This window comes from Heptranchias perlo, chromosome 24 (genome assembly GCF_035084215.1).
Source record: "Heptranchias perlo isolate sHepPer1 chromosome 24, sHepPer1.hap1, whole genome shotgun sequence".
NCBI lineage: Eukaryota > Metazoa > Chordata > Chondrichthyes > Hexanchiformes > Hexanchidae > Heptranchias > Heptranchias perlo.
In genome coordinates this window covers 44,343,504-44,358,866 of record NC_090348.1, presented here as the reverse complement: position 1 = coordinate 44,358,866, position 15,363 = coordinate 44,343,504, and the positions used below count along the sequence as shown (strand labels likewise).

General features: G+C 41.7%; 1 protein-coding gene across 1 annotated transcript in view; it reads left to right on the top strand.

Moving 5' to 3' along the window:
- ube2h (ubiquitin-conjugating enzyme E2H (UBC8 homolog, yeast)) overlaps positions 1-15,363 on the top strand; it is a 110,398-nt gene that overhangs the window by 55,365 nt on the left and 39,670 nt on the right. Inside the window, exon 2 of the mRNA XM_068005195.1 lies at positions 13,202-13,278. Coding sequence (XP_067861296.1) covers positions 13,202-13,278 — 77 coding nt within the window. The remainder of the gene's footprint in view (positions 1-13,201; positions 13,279-15,363) is intronic.

Below are 15,363 nucleotides of genomic sequence, written 5' to 3'. Positions count from 1 at the left end.
CCCCTCTTTCTCCCCCCCCCCCCCCCCCCCCCCCCAGTATCTACAGATGTTTGGAAGATTATGGCCAGTACCTCTGCAATTTCCACTCTTTCTTCCTTCAGCAACCGAGGATCCATCCCATCTGGACCAGGTGACTTACTTTAAGAACAGCTAGCTTTTCTAGTACCTCCTCTATCAATTTTTAGCCTGTCCAGAATCTCAACTATATCTTCCTTTACTGAGACTCTGGCAGCATCTTTTTCCTTGGTAAAGAAAGATGCAAAGTACTCATTTAGTACCTTGGCCATGCCCACTGCTCCATGAGTAGATCTCCTTTATGGTCCCTAATTGGCCCCACCCCTTTTCTTTCTACCATTTTACTGTTTACATGCCGGTAGAAGACTTTTGGATTCCCTTTTATGTTTCTACTAGTCTATTCTCAAACTCCTAGCCCCTCCTTTTTCACTTCCCCTCGGAACTTTCTATATTCTGCCTGGTTCTCACTTGTATTATCAACCTGACATCTGTCAAATGCCCCTTTTTTCCACTTCATCTTACTCTTTATCTCTTTTGTCATCCAGGAAGCTCCAGCTTTAGTTGCCCTACCTTTCTCCCTCGTGGGAATGTACCTAGACTGTACCCTAATCATCATCAAGACTGCCCATTGTTCAACTATAATTTTGCCTGCCAATCTTTGATTCCTATTTACCCAGGCCAGATCTGTTCTCATCCCACTGAAATTGGCCCTCCAATTCAGTATTTTTACTTGAGTGGTCCATGTCCTTTTCCATAGCTATTCTAAACCTCATGATATTATGATCGCTGCTCCCTAAATGCTCCCCCACTGACACTTGGTCCATCTCATTCCCTAGAACCAAGTCCAGCAATGCCTCATTCCTCATTGTGCTGGGAAAGTACTGGTCAAGAAAGTTATCCTGAACATGTTTCAAAAATTCCTCCCCCTTTTTGCCCCAGTCTATATTAGGATAGTTGAAGTCCCCCTTTATCACTACTCTCTAGCAGTTGCACCTCTGTAATTTCCCTGCAAATTTGCTCCTCCATATCCTTCCCACTAGTTGGTGGCCTATAGAATACACCAGGACTTGACTCATGTTTGATTTATTTTTTCAGCAATTTGTTTTCCCTCTAACCCCTCTGAGGACACTCAACTTTTAATGAGCTTGTTGCCCTGATCTATTTTAACTATGGTGATTCAGATTCACTTGGTTTTTTTTTTAAAACTTGTGAATTTTGTGCCTAAGAATTTGGACAACTCTCCCCTTCAGGCATCCTGTGTCAGCATCAAACTGTCACAGGTTAGTGTGTTTGGATGCAGTGTAGTGATCCCTTCATTCTAACCCAACAAAGTGTCTCTGTGACAATCTTCATTCCCCACACCATCCATCCTATGACCTCTCTAAGTATAATTAGCAGTTGGTGTTCAATTTGGGCTCTTCTCAGCCAGGTTCCTTGTGGACATTGTGCAATCTCATTTCATATATCACCCTTGCATGCTAAGTGGAGATTTTCAGTATTTTGTAAACAATACAGTGAAGCATTCATTCTGTTTCACTTTTTGAATGCAAATTAGCTTCCACATACCATGTTCAGTTACTGACTTTATCCATAATTTATTAAAAATCTTATAAATTTTTAATTTGTACACTGTTAATGTTTTCTATTATAAGTTCCTACATCCACTATCTATGTAAACTTGTCATGCTGTAATTACATCCTCCTCTCACCCCTTTCCCACAGTGACACCACTGGTGGGAGGATGTAATTACAACATGACCAGTTTATATCATAAATATATGGACATAGGGATTTAAAATATAAAAATGACAAAACGCATGACTTGAAAATGGGACTGATTGACATCTGTGGATCCTGATCTAGTTATCCCCTGTCCTGTTCACTTGAAGGTTGCACCTGCTCTCTAATCCCTTTGTGCAACATACTTTAGATTGATTAGTAATTGTAATAAAAGTAGATTGGAAGTTCTTACTCTGAGACATTAGCAGAGGTGGTCTCTAAATGGACTTTGTCCCTATTTTTGTTTTGATCTTGGCTGTAATTTAAAACTGTTAGTCGCAGTTACACTGTTATTTTGAGTCAGTAACTTAGAAAGCTTGCAACGAGTAGCTGGAACTGGAGTGTTCCCTTTGTCCCACTTTACCGGTCATTAGCCTCGCACCCATGTAAACATATTCATCAACAACTTGTATTGACGTAGTATCTGAGTGCTGCAGATGGAAAGCAAGCAAGTTAAAGAAAATCTAGGAGGAAGACTGTTAGAGAATGGGTCCAAACTAATTGTGAACTTCTTTCCTCTCATACCTTCTTTCTTCCCCCATTTTTCCCCGAAAAAAACCTTTGCACACAGTAGCAAACTTCAGGAAGACATAGACTGGTGAAATGGGCAGACCCATGGCAGATTAAATTTAACGCAGGGAAGTGAAAAGTGATGCATTTTGGAAGGAAAAATGAGGCAATAGAAACAAAATGGCATAATTTTAGAGGGGGTACAGGAACAGAGACCCGGGTTTACGTACAGAAATCTTGGAAGGTGGCAGGACAAGTTGAGAAGGCTGTTAAAGCATTATGGGATCCTTGGCTTTATAAATAGAGGCATAGGGTATAAAAGCAAGGAAGTTATGCTAAATCTTCATAAATCACTGGTTAGGCCTCAACTGGAGTATTGTCCAGTTCTGGGCACCACACTTTAGGAAGGATGTTAAGGCCTTAGAGAGGAGATTTACTACTCTGGTGTCAGGGATGAGGGACTTCAGTTATATGGAGAAGGTGGGATTGTTCGCCTTAGAGCAGAGAAGGTTAAGGGGAGATTTAATGGATGTGTTCAAAATGACGGAAGAGCTTTGATAGAGTAAATAAGGAGAAACTGTTTCCTCTGGCTGAAGGGCTGGTAACCAGAGGATACAGATTTAAGGTAATTGGCAAAAGAGCTAGAGATGAGATGAGATTTTTTTCAGAGTTATGATCTGGAATGCACTGCCTGAAAGAGTGGTTGAAGCAGATTCAATAGTAACTTTCAAAAGGGAATTGGATAAATACTTGAAGGGGAAGAAATTGCAGGGGAATGGGACGAATTGGATAGCTCTTTCAAAGAGCCGGCACAAGCACGCTGGGCTGAATGGCCTCCTATGCCGTGATTCTATGATTTCCCACCCTAAAAGAGATCTCCTCCCTGTAGATTGATATATTGGTGTCGCTGGCGAGGAACTGCTTGCATTGTGAAGCTACTCCAGTTTAACTGGGGCCTCAACAGTCTAACCAGAGCAGTAGGTCTCTGGGGGGGGGGGGGGGGGAGAATTTTAGGGCTATTTTAGAACTAAAATACACTGTCCAATTAGTTTTCTTTTGCTTGAGATGGTGGGAAATACATTGAATAAAAGGTACTTTACACCTCCCACCCCCCCCCCCGACTTGCCTTCCCTTGCCCTTAAAGACTCGCTTGATAAGTTTCTTGTGTCATCAGTAAAATTTTGAACATGCAATTGGAACATAACTAACAAACTTACTTGTACAAAAACCTGTGCCTGCAGCATGATCAGTAATCCCTCAACTTGTGTCACCCTCGCCACACGGCTACTTCAGTTGCTGGAAACTGCCCCAGTGCGTTCCATGGGGGTTGGAGGTGACCCCACCGGTTAGAGGGCAGCATGATCTGGGGAACACGTGCCACTAGCTGAGAAATTCACATTTCCAGTTTGTCGCACGGCTTGCTATGGTTGGCTGCCCCCTCCTTATACATTCCTTTTCATTTAATTTGAGGGACTGTCCTGCACACTGTAATGGATGAATCCAGCCGTGTGGTTGCAGATTACTGTGCTGAATTGTGTTGGCCAGTGTCCAGTTTAGGCTTTCATTGCTGTCACTTGTTATGAGGAGACTGGATCAATGTTGTCAACATTGGGTTTGTTTTGGTGTATTGGTACCAATACATTGTAGAATAATTATTGTACGATACACTTTATTCACCTCCAATTACTCCCATCACATGACAAACCTGTAACCACTAGTACTCTACCCTAGTGTTATACAGCTTAAAATGTCCTCTCGAGAGACTGTTGAAATTTGGAGGGACAAAATCAAATAATTGTGTTGCGGGGTGTTTTCCACAGCTTCCAAGGCAGTAAGAAAATTTCACACCATTACACTTTTACTGAAATTCTGGTGACCGCACAGAATGTGTTCGATTGCTTGTATAATATATCGACTTAAACAAAAGTGAGCACTGTAAAACCTACTGATAAGTTTCTTTTAAAGGGGTTCATTCTCGAGGCACCAGTTCGTTCTAATACAGTTGATAGTGCTGGATTTAAAAAGATAAAATCGTGTTTGTGTCGAGCGTTTTATTGGCTGTAGTCACCTTGGTGTATCTACTCAAACTATGGGGAAAAATCCACGCTCCTAGTATAAGATGAGGTCACCCGAACAAAGCTTTTAACAACCACATTTCTTGTCGTTGGCTGGCATCCAAAAATAATATTTTTTCCCGTTCATAATCACAAGGTAGATAGAGATGAGGAAGACCGTTCAGCCTATCTTAGCTTGTCCATCCAGAAGGACATTGCTGTCCCGCTATTGCGACAGCCAAACTGTCAAAACTGAGGGAGCAGTTAGGGACAGGAAGCAGAGTAGGGGTAAATGGATGTTGTTCCTGATTGGCAGAAGGTGTGTAGAGGCAGAGATTATAATTCAGAGAATTGGATAAATATTTGAAAAAGCCATTTATCCAGTCCACTCCTGATAACTCAAGTCATTTTGTTTTTGCAGAATAAAATTGGAGTTATCTGATATTTTTAATTAAACAATGCAGGTAACACAGCAAGGTGGGAATTTAGTGCTTAAGAATGAATGATCAGATAACTTGTATTAAGCAACTTAGAATTCAGAGGTGTGTCCTGTAAAAATACAGTGAAAGGGCATGGATGTGGGATCAGGGTACAACTAGCACTGGCACAGGAGTGATATTCCAAATGGGCGTTGGCTGTGCTGTAATTTCTGATTGATTCGGGAGGTTTTCCCTCTACTACCCTGCGAGGAAATCCACTGCATTTGTTGATCACTCTGTGAAGAACTTTCAGACATCAGTAATTTCTTTGCCTTTTATTAATTTGAACCTGTGCTCCCTTGTCGTTCTGTCATGGTTCAGGATTAAATTAGATGAATTAAAGCATATATACATATATAAAATGATTTCCTACAACACTCAGTTGCTGCCTTTCAACACTGGAAAGCCTGAGCTTCTAAATTCTCTGCTAATAACTCAGTCCTCTGACGTTAGGGATCAATATTATGGATCTTCTCTGAACTGCTTCCAAGATTTGATTATCTCCCTCGTGTCTCAACCAGAACTGGGCACAGTACTCATGGCGCGATCTCACCAGAGCACGGTACAATTAGAGTATGCCTTCCTGTGATTTGTACTCCAGTTTTAATTTCACTGATGTTTTGCTCCTCCAGCACAGAGATATTTAAATGTCAACTCTCCTTCCCAACACCATTCCTGTTTTCCTCTGCTGATTTTAAATGTCCTCTCCCTGCTTGTGTCTGGCTGGGTTATTTCTGATTTTAAATCTGTGGCAAAGCCTAGACTGAAGGTAGGAATTGAGAAATTTGTCATTTATATCAAGCACAGGAGGAGTGAAGCTGGTGATGGGAATGCTCCTGTTTGGTGCTGCTGGTGGGTCCACTGTCTCTGAAGAAATTCTTTTGCCAGGAGAGAAAACTGAGGGAAGATGTGACCTGCATATGAGGGAGAGGGGAGCTCGGACACTGACCCCCACCTTACCCCCTAGTTAGGAACAATTTTTCTAGGTATATATTGGGAATATGTAGATGTAGGGCTGAACCAACGTTCTCCCACCACAACTGCTAGCAGGCTAATTCTGAGTAGTACAAGCAAGCTTGTGTGGAAATGCAATCCACCTCCAGTGCAACTACTGTGCTGTCCATATTGGGTTTTAGAATCTAAGGTGTTCCAGTTAACAGGCATAATTTTCAAGTAGGGATGGGAGAGAGGACCAGGTGACATTCTATTCTTTCATGAACTTCACCTGAAATAAACAAAATGCCTGGTGGAATACAGAATGCTGGACAATTGGGAGTGAGTGACCAGGCTGAAATCCAATGTCATGGTTCAAGTAACAACCCATCTGAACCCATGGCTGAGGTTTCAACTCCTGCATCGAATTTGTACTATATGGGATTTTATAACTCATCTTGGCTGTGTTTATGGAAGAGTTGGAGATTCTTGCTGTTTTTGGGTCTTACCACAGATCAGATTACTGCAGTGCTTTATTGAAGCAAGATTTCAATCCCTCCTGTTCTCTCCTGCCTAGACAGTGCTGTTTCAATATTCCCTGCCAACTTTCTCCCATCTTAAAAATGCTACGAGTGGTTCCATGGGCACCAACCTGACTTCACCGCAAGTGGCCATTTTTTGTGAGAGCCTAGATGGCAAGTGACAACAGGCTGTTTGAGCGTGGGGGTTTCCTGGCTGAACCCTATCTTCTCCCTGGACACACTTTGTAGCAAGAGTCACTAGGTAATGATCAGAAGCTGGTATCCAAACGGATCTTTTTATTTCTTTCCTTTATTTCTTGCTGTGTCTTTCTCCCCCTCCCCTTTTCTTTCTTTCTGTCTCCATCTCTTGCTCTCTTTTTTTCTCACTCTTTTTTGCTCCTTCTCGCGCGCTCCCTCTTCTCTCCCTAGCTCATATGGGCTGAGGCCAATTATAGTATGCTGTCATTGCCTTGGTATTAGCTAACTCCATTCAGAGCATGGATTAAATTTAAGACCTTCCTGCTCTGTATGACTCAATTTCACACCAGTTAGTGCACTCGCATCAAGATTCCTTACTGAAGTTCATTCTAAAACACTGCTGCATTTTATTGTTGCAGTTTTTAAGCTTTTTTTTTTGCCCCCACTGCTTCCCCATTATTCATTTTTGAGGATACAGTATGTTCGGGTGGAATCTAATCTAATGGTGAGATATTTGGTTGTAGTGTGAATTCTAGATTATATAAAGGGAAGATGCCAGATGGACAAATTGTAAGAGGCAGGCTTGCAAATAATAAACCTCGATTATTGAGACACCAGAAGCATTTGCTGACATTCCTTCAAATACAGCACTGTTTTATGGCTGATTGGCACTGTTTGGTATTTAAAAGGTGCTGGCCACTTTTTGATGTTCGGATAAATTTGAATTCTGGAATGGCTTTCCTGCCCTTGGACCAGAATTTTTAAAAAAAAATCTTATTGTTCTCATTTCCCTGGTGGCTCAGTGAGTGGCTAAGTCATACAGGTCAAGAAGTTCCCAAGTTCCATTGCTAGCCTCCTGTATTAGCTGATTTCAGCTGGTGCAGCAGTAGGGATGCTACAATTGGTTTTGGTTTGCAAGGGGAAAATCAGCTAGGGTTACTTCTCCTAATTTCCAAACAGTGAGCCCTGTTAGAGGTATGTGTGTGTGGATGTTGGGCAAAGATAGGATTGGTCTTGGGCTGAGAGGCCCTCTGTCATATAACCTAACCACATTTCAATAATTGACAAAATGGCTATTATTCATCTGCATGGTACCAGAAGCTGCGGAGCACCCAGTAAGGAGGTAGAAGGTGGGAAAATGACCTGATAATGCAACTCATCACCAAGAATCTGCAAATCTTAAATTAAAATGCTTTAAATTTCAAGTAGGTTGACACTCCTACCCTGTGGAATTGGTGTTGTTGAGATAGGTGCAATCTTCTCATCTAACTCATTTGTCAAGTGCTACCAGGGAGAGTGATCGATGTAATGATTCCCATCATATCTGGATTAATTTTGCTTATATCCACTGATTGGAGGTGGTGCATGGTGAGTTGGGATAAACTGGGTTAGGTGTGTGCTTGACCAGTGCATGGGTAGGTGAATCATCCATTTAAACAGGGAGTGGAGCATTTCTTTAAATAGTGGGCCTTATTGACCAAGGCCTCTGTTTGCAACTTTTGCAGAAAATGGATGAAATAGCAGGAAGCAATGATCCCTTCAGTGAAGGTAGATTGGAGGGTGTTCCTGAGCCTGATGCCATGTGGTTGAAGCTGGAACAGCCTGGATTGAATTTCTTCCTATATTGATATCTCACCCCTTCACACTGTCAGGCTCATTAACTTCTTGCAGTACTCACTAATTTACACTTGATATTAGAATTGCTTTGTAGCTGATATTTTAGGAAGAGTACCAGGGCAAATTTCATTTTAGAGCAGTATCTCTCAACATTCATTTGGAGTCCCAAAAGGAATTGCAGCCTTCAGCAGGGCAAGGATTACTAGCTTATTTATAATAGTGTTGAGGAGAACTAAAATTGAGATTTGTATCTGCCCTTAGCCACTGTAAACATCGCAATGGAAATATTAAGTGGAGCCCGTCTTTTGTTGAGCGTCAAAGTGGATTACACTGACCCACCACTGCAGCAAAAGCAAACGGAGCCTCTGGGCCCAACTCCTTCCCACCAGCCTCAAGACTCTTCCTGCTCTGTCCCTATGATTGTTTTAGTAATTTGGGGGGATTTACCCACCGAGTGGTCCTGGTTAAATGTAGAGATATAAAACAAATGCCATGTCAAGGTGCAGTGGCTGGAGAAAATGAATTAGTTAATTGTTTATTTAATATTTGAGGAGAATTTCACCCTGTAAGGAGTCACGGTGCAGATGAGAACTGCAATTGTGATAGGGGCAGGATGGGGAGGGTTTGCAGCCAGTCGAAGCTGACATTCGCTGCCCAGGCTTGCACGTGAAGAATGGTCGCTTGGACAAGGTAGCAGAGGTTTTCCAATGTCTGTGGAACTGTACCCCCATTAGGAATTAAACTTGAGAATAGTAGAGGAGGAGGGTAAGGTGGCAGTGGATGTGGGAGAGAAAAAATCTGTATCTTGCTAAATTCAAATTGATAAAATTTTATTAGCCTGTATGAAACTACTATTTCTATCAAATTTGAATGATTTCAAATAGTGTTCTGATCTAAAGAATATAACCAAAGCAAAGCCTATTGTCAACTTTTTAAAATACCATCTTGATTTGTAGAAATTATAATATATCCATTTCTCAACATCATTCCTGTGACATTTTTGTGGATCATATTATAGAAAGTTATGTTTAGGAAGTTGCAAAACAAAATACTTTGTAGAGGCTGTAATCATCTGGGATTTGCCATCATCCCATGGAGTAGAAGTGTCGTCACTTCCCATACTGTTTTTAAAAAAAAAAATTGGGACTATCAACAGCAACTGTTTAGAAGAGCTTGATAACTTGGAAGCCATTCTGTGTTTATGGATGTTTACATTTAAGGGAATTTCTCTGCAGTGATGATTTCATCCTCTTTCCTCTCATCTTCCCCTTTTTCTTTTCCCAGTTACTCCCCTCACTTCCTCACCTGTAAGCATATACTTCCTGAAGTACAGTGTGGTTTCATAGCCACTGGTCATCCACTGCTACCTTGCATAAATGGTCATTATTCATGTATGAACTGTGACATTTGAATATCGGCAGGCTATTTAACTACAAGAGGCATCATAGCCAAGCTCAATCCTTCCAAAATCCACAAGTAGATTTGTAGTAGTGGTCACTAGATAGCAATTAGGAATAGGAATCTTGTGTTATCTCTCTCCTACCTCCTTAATCTGAGGCAATGAGGCCAATTGCAGCTCCCCTACAATCATCCTGGCTCAGTATAGACCTGGGATCTCTCTGGTCTATATTAAGAGTCTCCTGTGCCTGGTGGAACATGAGGCAACCCATTTTGTCCATTGCTGTCCAGAGCAAGTTATCTGACTCCGATTGGAGTATCATCCTTACATCCAGCAAATTGTGGTTCTCCACAGTTGATATTTGCTAGTCTGTAAAACAGACTCCTCTTGTCTCTGGGTTGTTTCTGTAATAAAATGTATTTTTACGTGGACAGGTAGTTAGCCTGACTCGCAACCCCTACTAGGAGGACCGGTGGACTGCCTTTAGTCTGGCTCCTACCTTTCGACCTGTCTGGCTTAGGTGGCCCTACCAGGAGTTATGCTCCTGCCAGCATAGCTCTCAGGGTCATAGGAGCACACCAGCCTTCTCACCACATCAAAGTGTCATCATTAGGGAAGGTTGGTCCATTGGGTCAGCTGTTGTTCAGTGCCTTAACAAGCTGGGTGAAGGGGGTGCTTAAGAGTCCCTTTAATGAGTGGATGATGTCCTGTACTGCCCTTAACTTAATTTCTGCAGAAAGCGAGTAGCTAACACTGAGTTAAGATGGCATCAAAGTCTGGCTTAAAAAAAGTTTATTTGCCAACACCTTATTGCTATGAGAATTTACATCCAAGATTGCACATGTCGGTGGTATTTGTAACATGACCAGGCATTCCATCCAGTAAACACAAAGGAACATCCTGTCAAAACTGATAACCTTCTATAACTTAAACCTTATGGGAAGCTCTGTATCGTAGCTTAATGTGTTCTGGGGAAACAATGTGTTGATGGTGCTCATAATGTTGCATATAGGGGCTGCCACATGCAGCCTCCTACTTCCCATGTTTGTATAAAGCTACAGGACCTGCACTGTTGCACCAGTTCATTTTTCCCCAACAAAAGGTTCTTTGTGTTGGACTTCATTGCCAAAGGTTTGGGTCAGAGTTTCAAGAAATCCTGCAGGTTGAATTAGTCCAATATTCTGTTTATTTTACCCGGCCTGTCTGGATTTTGTTTCTTTTTCAGGTATTTTCTGGAGGCTTGGCGGGCTGTGCTAGGTGATGGCTTCCAGAAAACATTATACTGGGCCGTCCTTTTCAGGATGTCCTTTGCAAAAGAAAGAAAAGCTAAGCTGTTTCGGTTGTATGGTAACACCAGTGATCAACCCTTCATTATGTAGCCATATGGAGAGTGAATAAAGCATGCAAAAAAACAAAGCATACAAAGGGCTGCAGCAGAAATTAGTACACTATATGTCCCAGTTGGGTCGAGGTCATGGGGTATTCCTTCAGCACTAATCCATGCAATACGTTGCCTGCAGTAAATTGCATTCATAGTTGGGTCAGCACCTCTGCACCAATGTCTTCCAAAAGCTTTAAATATTGTCCAAAGTGCAGGAGTCCATTCACATTTGCTGATGCCAGAACAATTGCATGATATGCATGTTGCCCAGACTAGACTGCAAGATCCATCGCTTTCAATGTATTGCAACTGTTATAACTACTCTTTGACTGGAGTGGTACTTTTGGGTTAAAAACAGAAAATGCTGAAGAAGCTCAGCAAGTGAGGCAGCATCTGTGGAGAAAGAAAGAGTTAATGTTTCAGGTCAAAGACCTTTTGTCAGAACTGACAAAGGGATCTGAAATAAGGTCTTTGACCTGAAACATTAATTCTATTTCTTTCCCCACATGTGCTGCCTCACTTGCTGAGCTTCTCCAGCATTTTCTGTTTTTATTTCAGATTTCCGGCATCCGCAGTGTTTTGCTTTTGGTACTTTTGGGAGGGAGGTAGAAAAGCTGCTGAAAGCTTCAGACAGATCAGGACACTCGTGCAATGAGCGCTGTGAAAAGTGGGACCCTTTTAAGATGCCCCTTTGGCTCACCTAATAGGCTATGACAATCTAGGTCAACTGCGTTGGTCTCGAGCATTACAGAGTTCCCTGGCATCGTATCCTAGAGTATTCCCTCACTTTCAAGCTGTGTCCACTCCCAAAGGCTCCTGCTGGGGATCCTTACAACAATTACTTAATGGATATTCCTCTCGAATTTGGGACCCGGCCACGGTGCCATATGTAGGTATGTGTGACGGGGTGATCAGTTCAAGTATGCTGCTCCAGTCCCAAGAGAATTAAAGTGGTGCATGGTATTAAATCCTGTTTTTAAGTAATCTGGCTGGCTGCTGAAAAACTGTTCATGAGCTGGTTTGCCTGCAGAGACGTGTCAGATGGATTTTCTTGTAACTGCTTTCATTAACTGAACGTTCTGAGTGTGCTGAGAGCTGTGGTTTATCTGTAACATCAGCACATTGACTGTGTGCAAAGGCACATAATGGGCTTCAATTGGGAAGTACGAGAAGCAAGCTTCAACTTTGTGGATTGTGGTTTTCAGTCGCACACAATCCTACTCATAGTTATAGAGATTATTCCAAGCTATTATACTTGGTACAATGTATTGAAGATGCTGCACCTTAAACTACTTCCATCAGCGGTGACCCAGTAATGATAACCTGCCAAATTGGACTTCTGACTTAGACCCAAGGTTTCCTTGACTTGTTTCTTGGGGGTTCACCTTGAGGGCAATTATAACCAGTCTTGGCTAGGTTGTGAGGAGTGAGCCATTACTGCACAGTTCCAGTGTATGTCCGGGCATCGACTGCAAGTCTGTGGAAATATCCACAGGCTGCACCCCTCAGATTGACGCATCCTACTTGCCCATCATGCTTATCCCTGCTGACCTCCACTGGCATCCCATCTCTCAGTGCATTGTTTTCAAAAACCTCCTCTTTTATAAATCCCTACATGTCCTTGTTCCACCCTACCTCTGCATACTTTTCTAGCCACAGTAGCACCCTCCACTTTTGAGTTTTAACTACCATGCACTTCCTTCCCCTTTCCTTTCCTCCTCCTCTGTTGGCAGAGCCTTCAGTTATCGTGTCCCCGCACTAAACCTTTCCGCCTTGCTACCTCTCTTCCTGCCTCAGAAACCTCATAACTTACCTTTTTGACTTCAGCTGCATGCAGCAAAACAAAGGTTCTGCTCAGTCAGTTTCTCTGTTTTCTCCACCTCCCTTTGTAAAGTGCATTGAAATATTTCACTTTTAAAGGTGCTGCATAAATATAAGTTGTTGACTTGGATTTGGTGGTGCTGACTAGGGGAACTAATAGGGGTTGGAAAGAATATGAAGTTTCAGTGGCAGTAGTACTGTGTTGAGTTTAATTAAACTATTTGGTTACAATGTATTGCGTTAACAAAACAAAAGTTAAGAACAAAACTAATTTATTCTCAACATTGAAGAAGCTATTTTCATCGTACTCCAGGTACCCAGTGTCCTTCAGTATTCAGACTGGGCAGCACTCCACTAGAACCCAGTACAGGGTATTGCAATTCTACTTTTTAAAAAAATAAATAAAACTAGTTAATTCAGTTAAGGTCCTGTAGTGAATTCCTTAAGTTGTTTGTATTTTGTTTCTGGTGCTTTCCTTGACACTTCTCTTTCAGTATTGAAAGCAAACATGAAGTTACCATACTGGGTGGGCTGAACGAATTTGTAGTCAAATTTTATGGACCACAAGGAAGTAAGTAGATAAATGTCTCCTGTTTGCTCATCGGTGCTATGCAGAGTTGCTCTAATAGTTTGATTTCAAAGGCAAATCGGAAGTATAATGTTTTGAATTTTGTTTTGAGAAGCTAATGTCCTGCATCTTACTGGGTGAGGAGAGGGGCAGAGCAGATTAAATATCCAATTTGAGTGATATTGTGGTCCAATTTGCCTGGATTTACAGCACATCTCCAGTGCTGAGCCACAATCTTGACTGAGGCAATTAATGTGAAAAATAAAGTCGTCTTCCAAAGCATGCTGTTATCATCGAGGCTGGAACAAGGAAAGGCAAAGAAAACTGCAGTGAACTTAGAGCTTTCTTTCTTCCTGTGCTAGAGAGGGAAAGCAACTGCACCAAGTCATATCAGAGCTGCAGTAAGCCAGCATTGACCTTTCCTGATTTATTGAGTTTAAATCTAATTTGGAATTCATATTTCAAGAAGTAAAATTACTTAAAGCACAAAATCTAGGCTGACACTCCCAGTGCAGTACTGAGGGGTTGCTGCACTGTCGGAGGTGCTGTCTTTCAGATAAGACTTTAAACCGGTGGGGCGTCTGTCCCCTCAGGTGGACCAAAAAGGTTCCAGATTCAAAGAAGAGCAGGGGTTTTAACAATTGAAGGAATTATGCTGCTTAATATAAACAGAAAGTTGGATTATTTTATCTCTACTTTTTTATCCCTTCCATGCCTGAACAATTTTCATTTTGATGTACTTGTTACAATATGGGTTTTCTCTGAACATTCTTTATTTGTGCTCCCAGCAACCAGGCAGTTTCCATATGCAGCCCACCCAGCACCTTCTGTCTGAAACCTAGAACCTTATGTGGAGTCAATCGGATAGCATGCTTCAGGGTAACAATCCATCCTTCCGTCACTAGGTTGTACACTGGAAGTCTTGCATGATGCTTCTGATCTCTACAGGAGGCAGAAAAACACCATGCTGTCAGACTGTTCAATTTGGTCTAAAACTACAAAATGAGTTTATTAAAAAGAAATTCACACACGAGGATGAAAACTGCAAAGCAATATTAGTCTTACAGTTTGTTTTTTTACTAGAAAAATAATAGTGTTCCTATAATCTGAGTCCCTTTTCAGACTCTGAGTCGTTTGATCATTTTCCATAAATGTTCTTTTTGTGCAAATGTACGTTTTTGTGCCCATGCACACCACATTGACTTGGAAATATGGCTAAACTGAAGAATGAGGAGAGCTAGCCGTCTTCATACCCCTCCATACAGCTTTTTACACTTTAGATCAAAGCTGATCTTTTTAGATGTGCCTTTGAGAAAATCCCAAATTCTCTTTCAACAGACCAGTGACAAGTATTTATCACTTCTATCATCAGAGCGTATTAGCCATGGATTCTAGGACCCCCTCACTGTCTGGCCAGTGAGGCTTGAGCCAAAGTCAATTGGAATTTATCATCTGGCATTACACTTCTCCCCCCCCCCCCCCCCTGCAAACCAAGAAGGTTTTAACGTTGACTTCTTTGTTCAGATCTTGCTGTCTCGAGCGCTTCACCTGAAGTTGCAGCACTGGATGGAGGAATTGCATCCTTCGAGGGCTCCTGTTTTCTGTATTGAATGGTGAATACGTGTACAATTTTACATGTGCAGACTGGATCAGCGCTCACACTTTGGCTCTTAGTTTTTAATTTGGATGTCACGTCACATAAATGCTAATAGGAAAATTAAAATTGTTTCTGCAGGTCACTTGATATTTTCTTTTCATGCTGGTTTTGCTAGTTTTTTAATATTACCTATTCTCTCCCTTATGAGTTGTTTTCTATCACACTCATTTGATTCACTGAGGCACATCTTGACTGATGACTAAATCTATTGCTGGACTATGTATAGTTTCACTAACGTGGATTGTGATGTGCTCTTGAGGTCCATAATTTCCAAAAGGATTGCTCTGTCTGTATGAGCTTCAATGTCTATTTGTAACTATCTGAAAACTAGTGCATACGTCTGCAACTGTATTTGAATGCTCTTAAAGATTCTGCCAAAAGTCTGTTGGAATGCTGAACTCTGCGTTATGATCTTCTGATGTTTCATTATC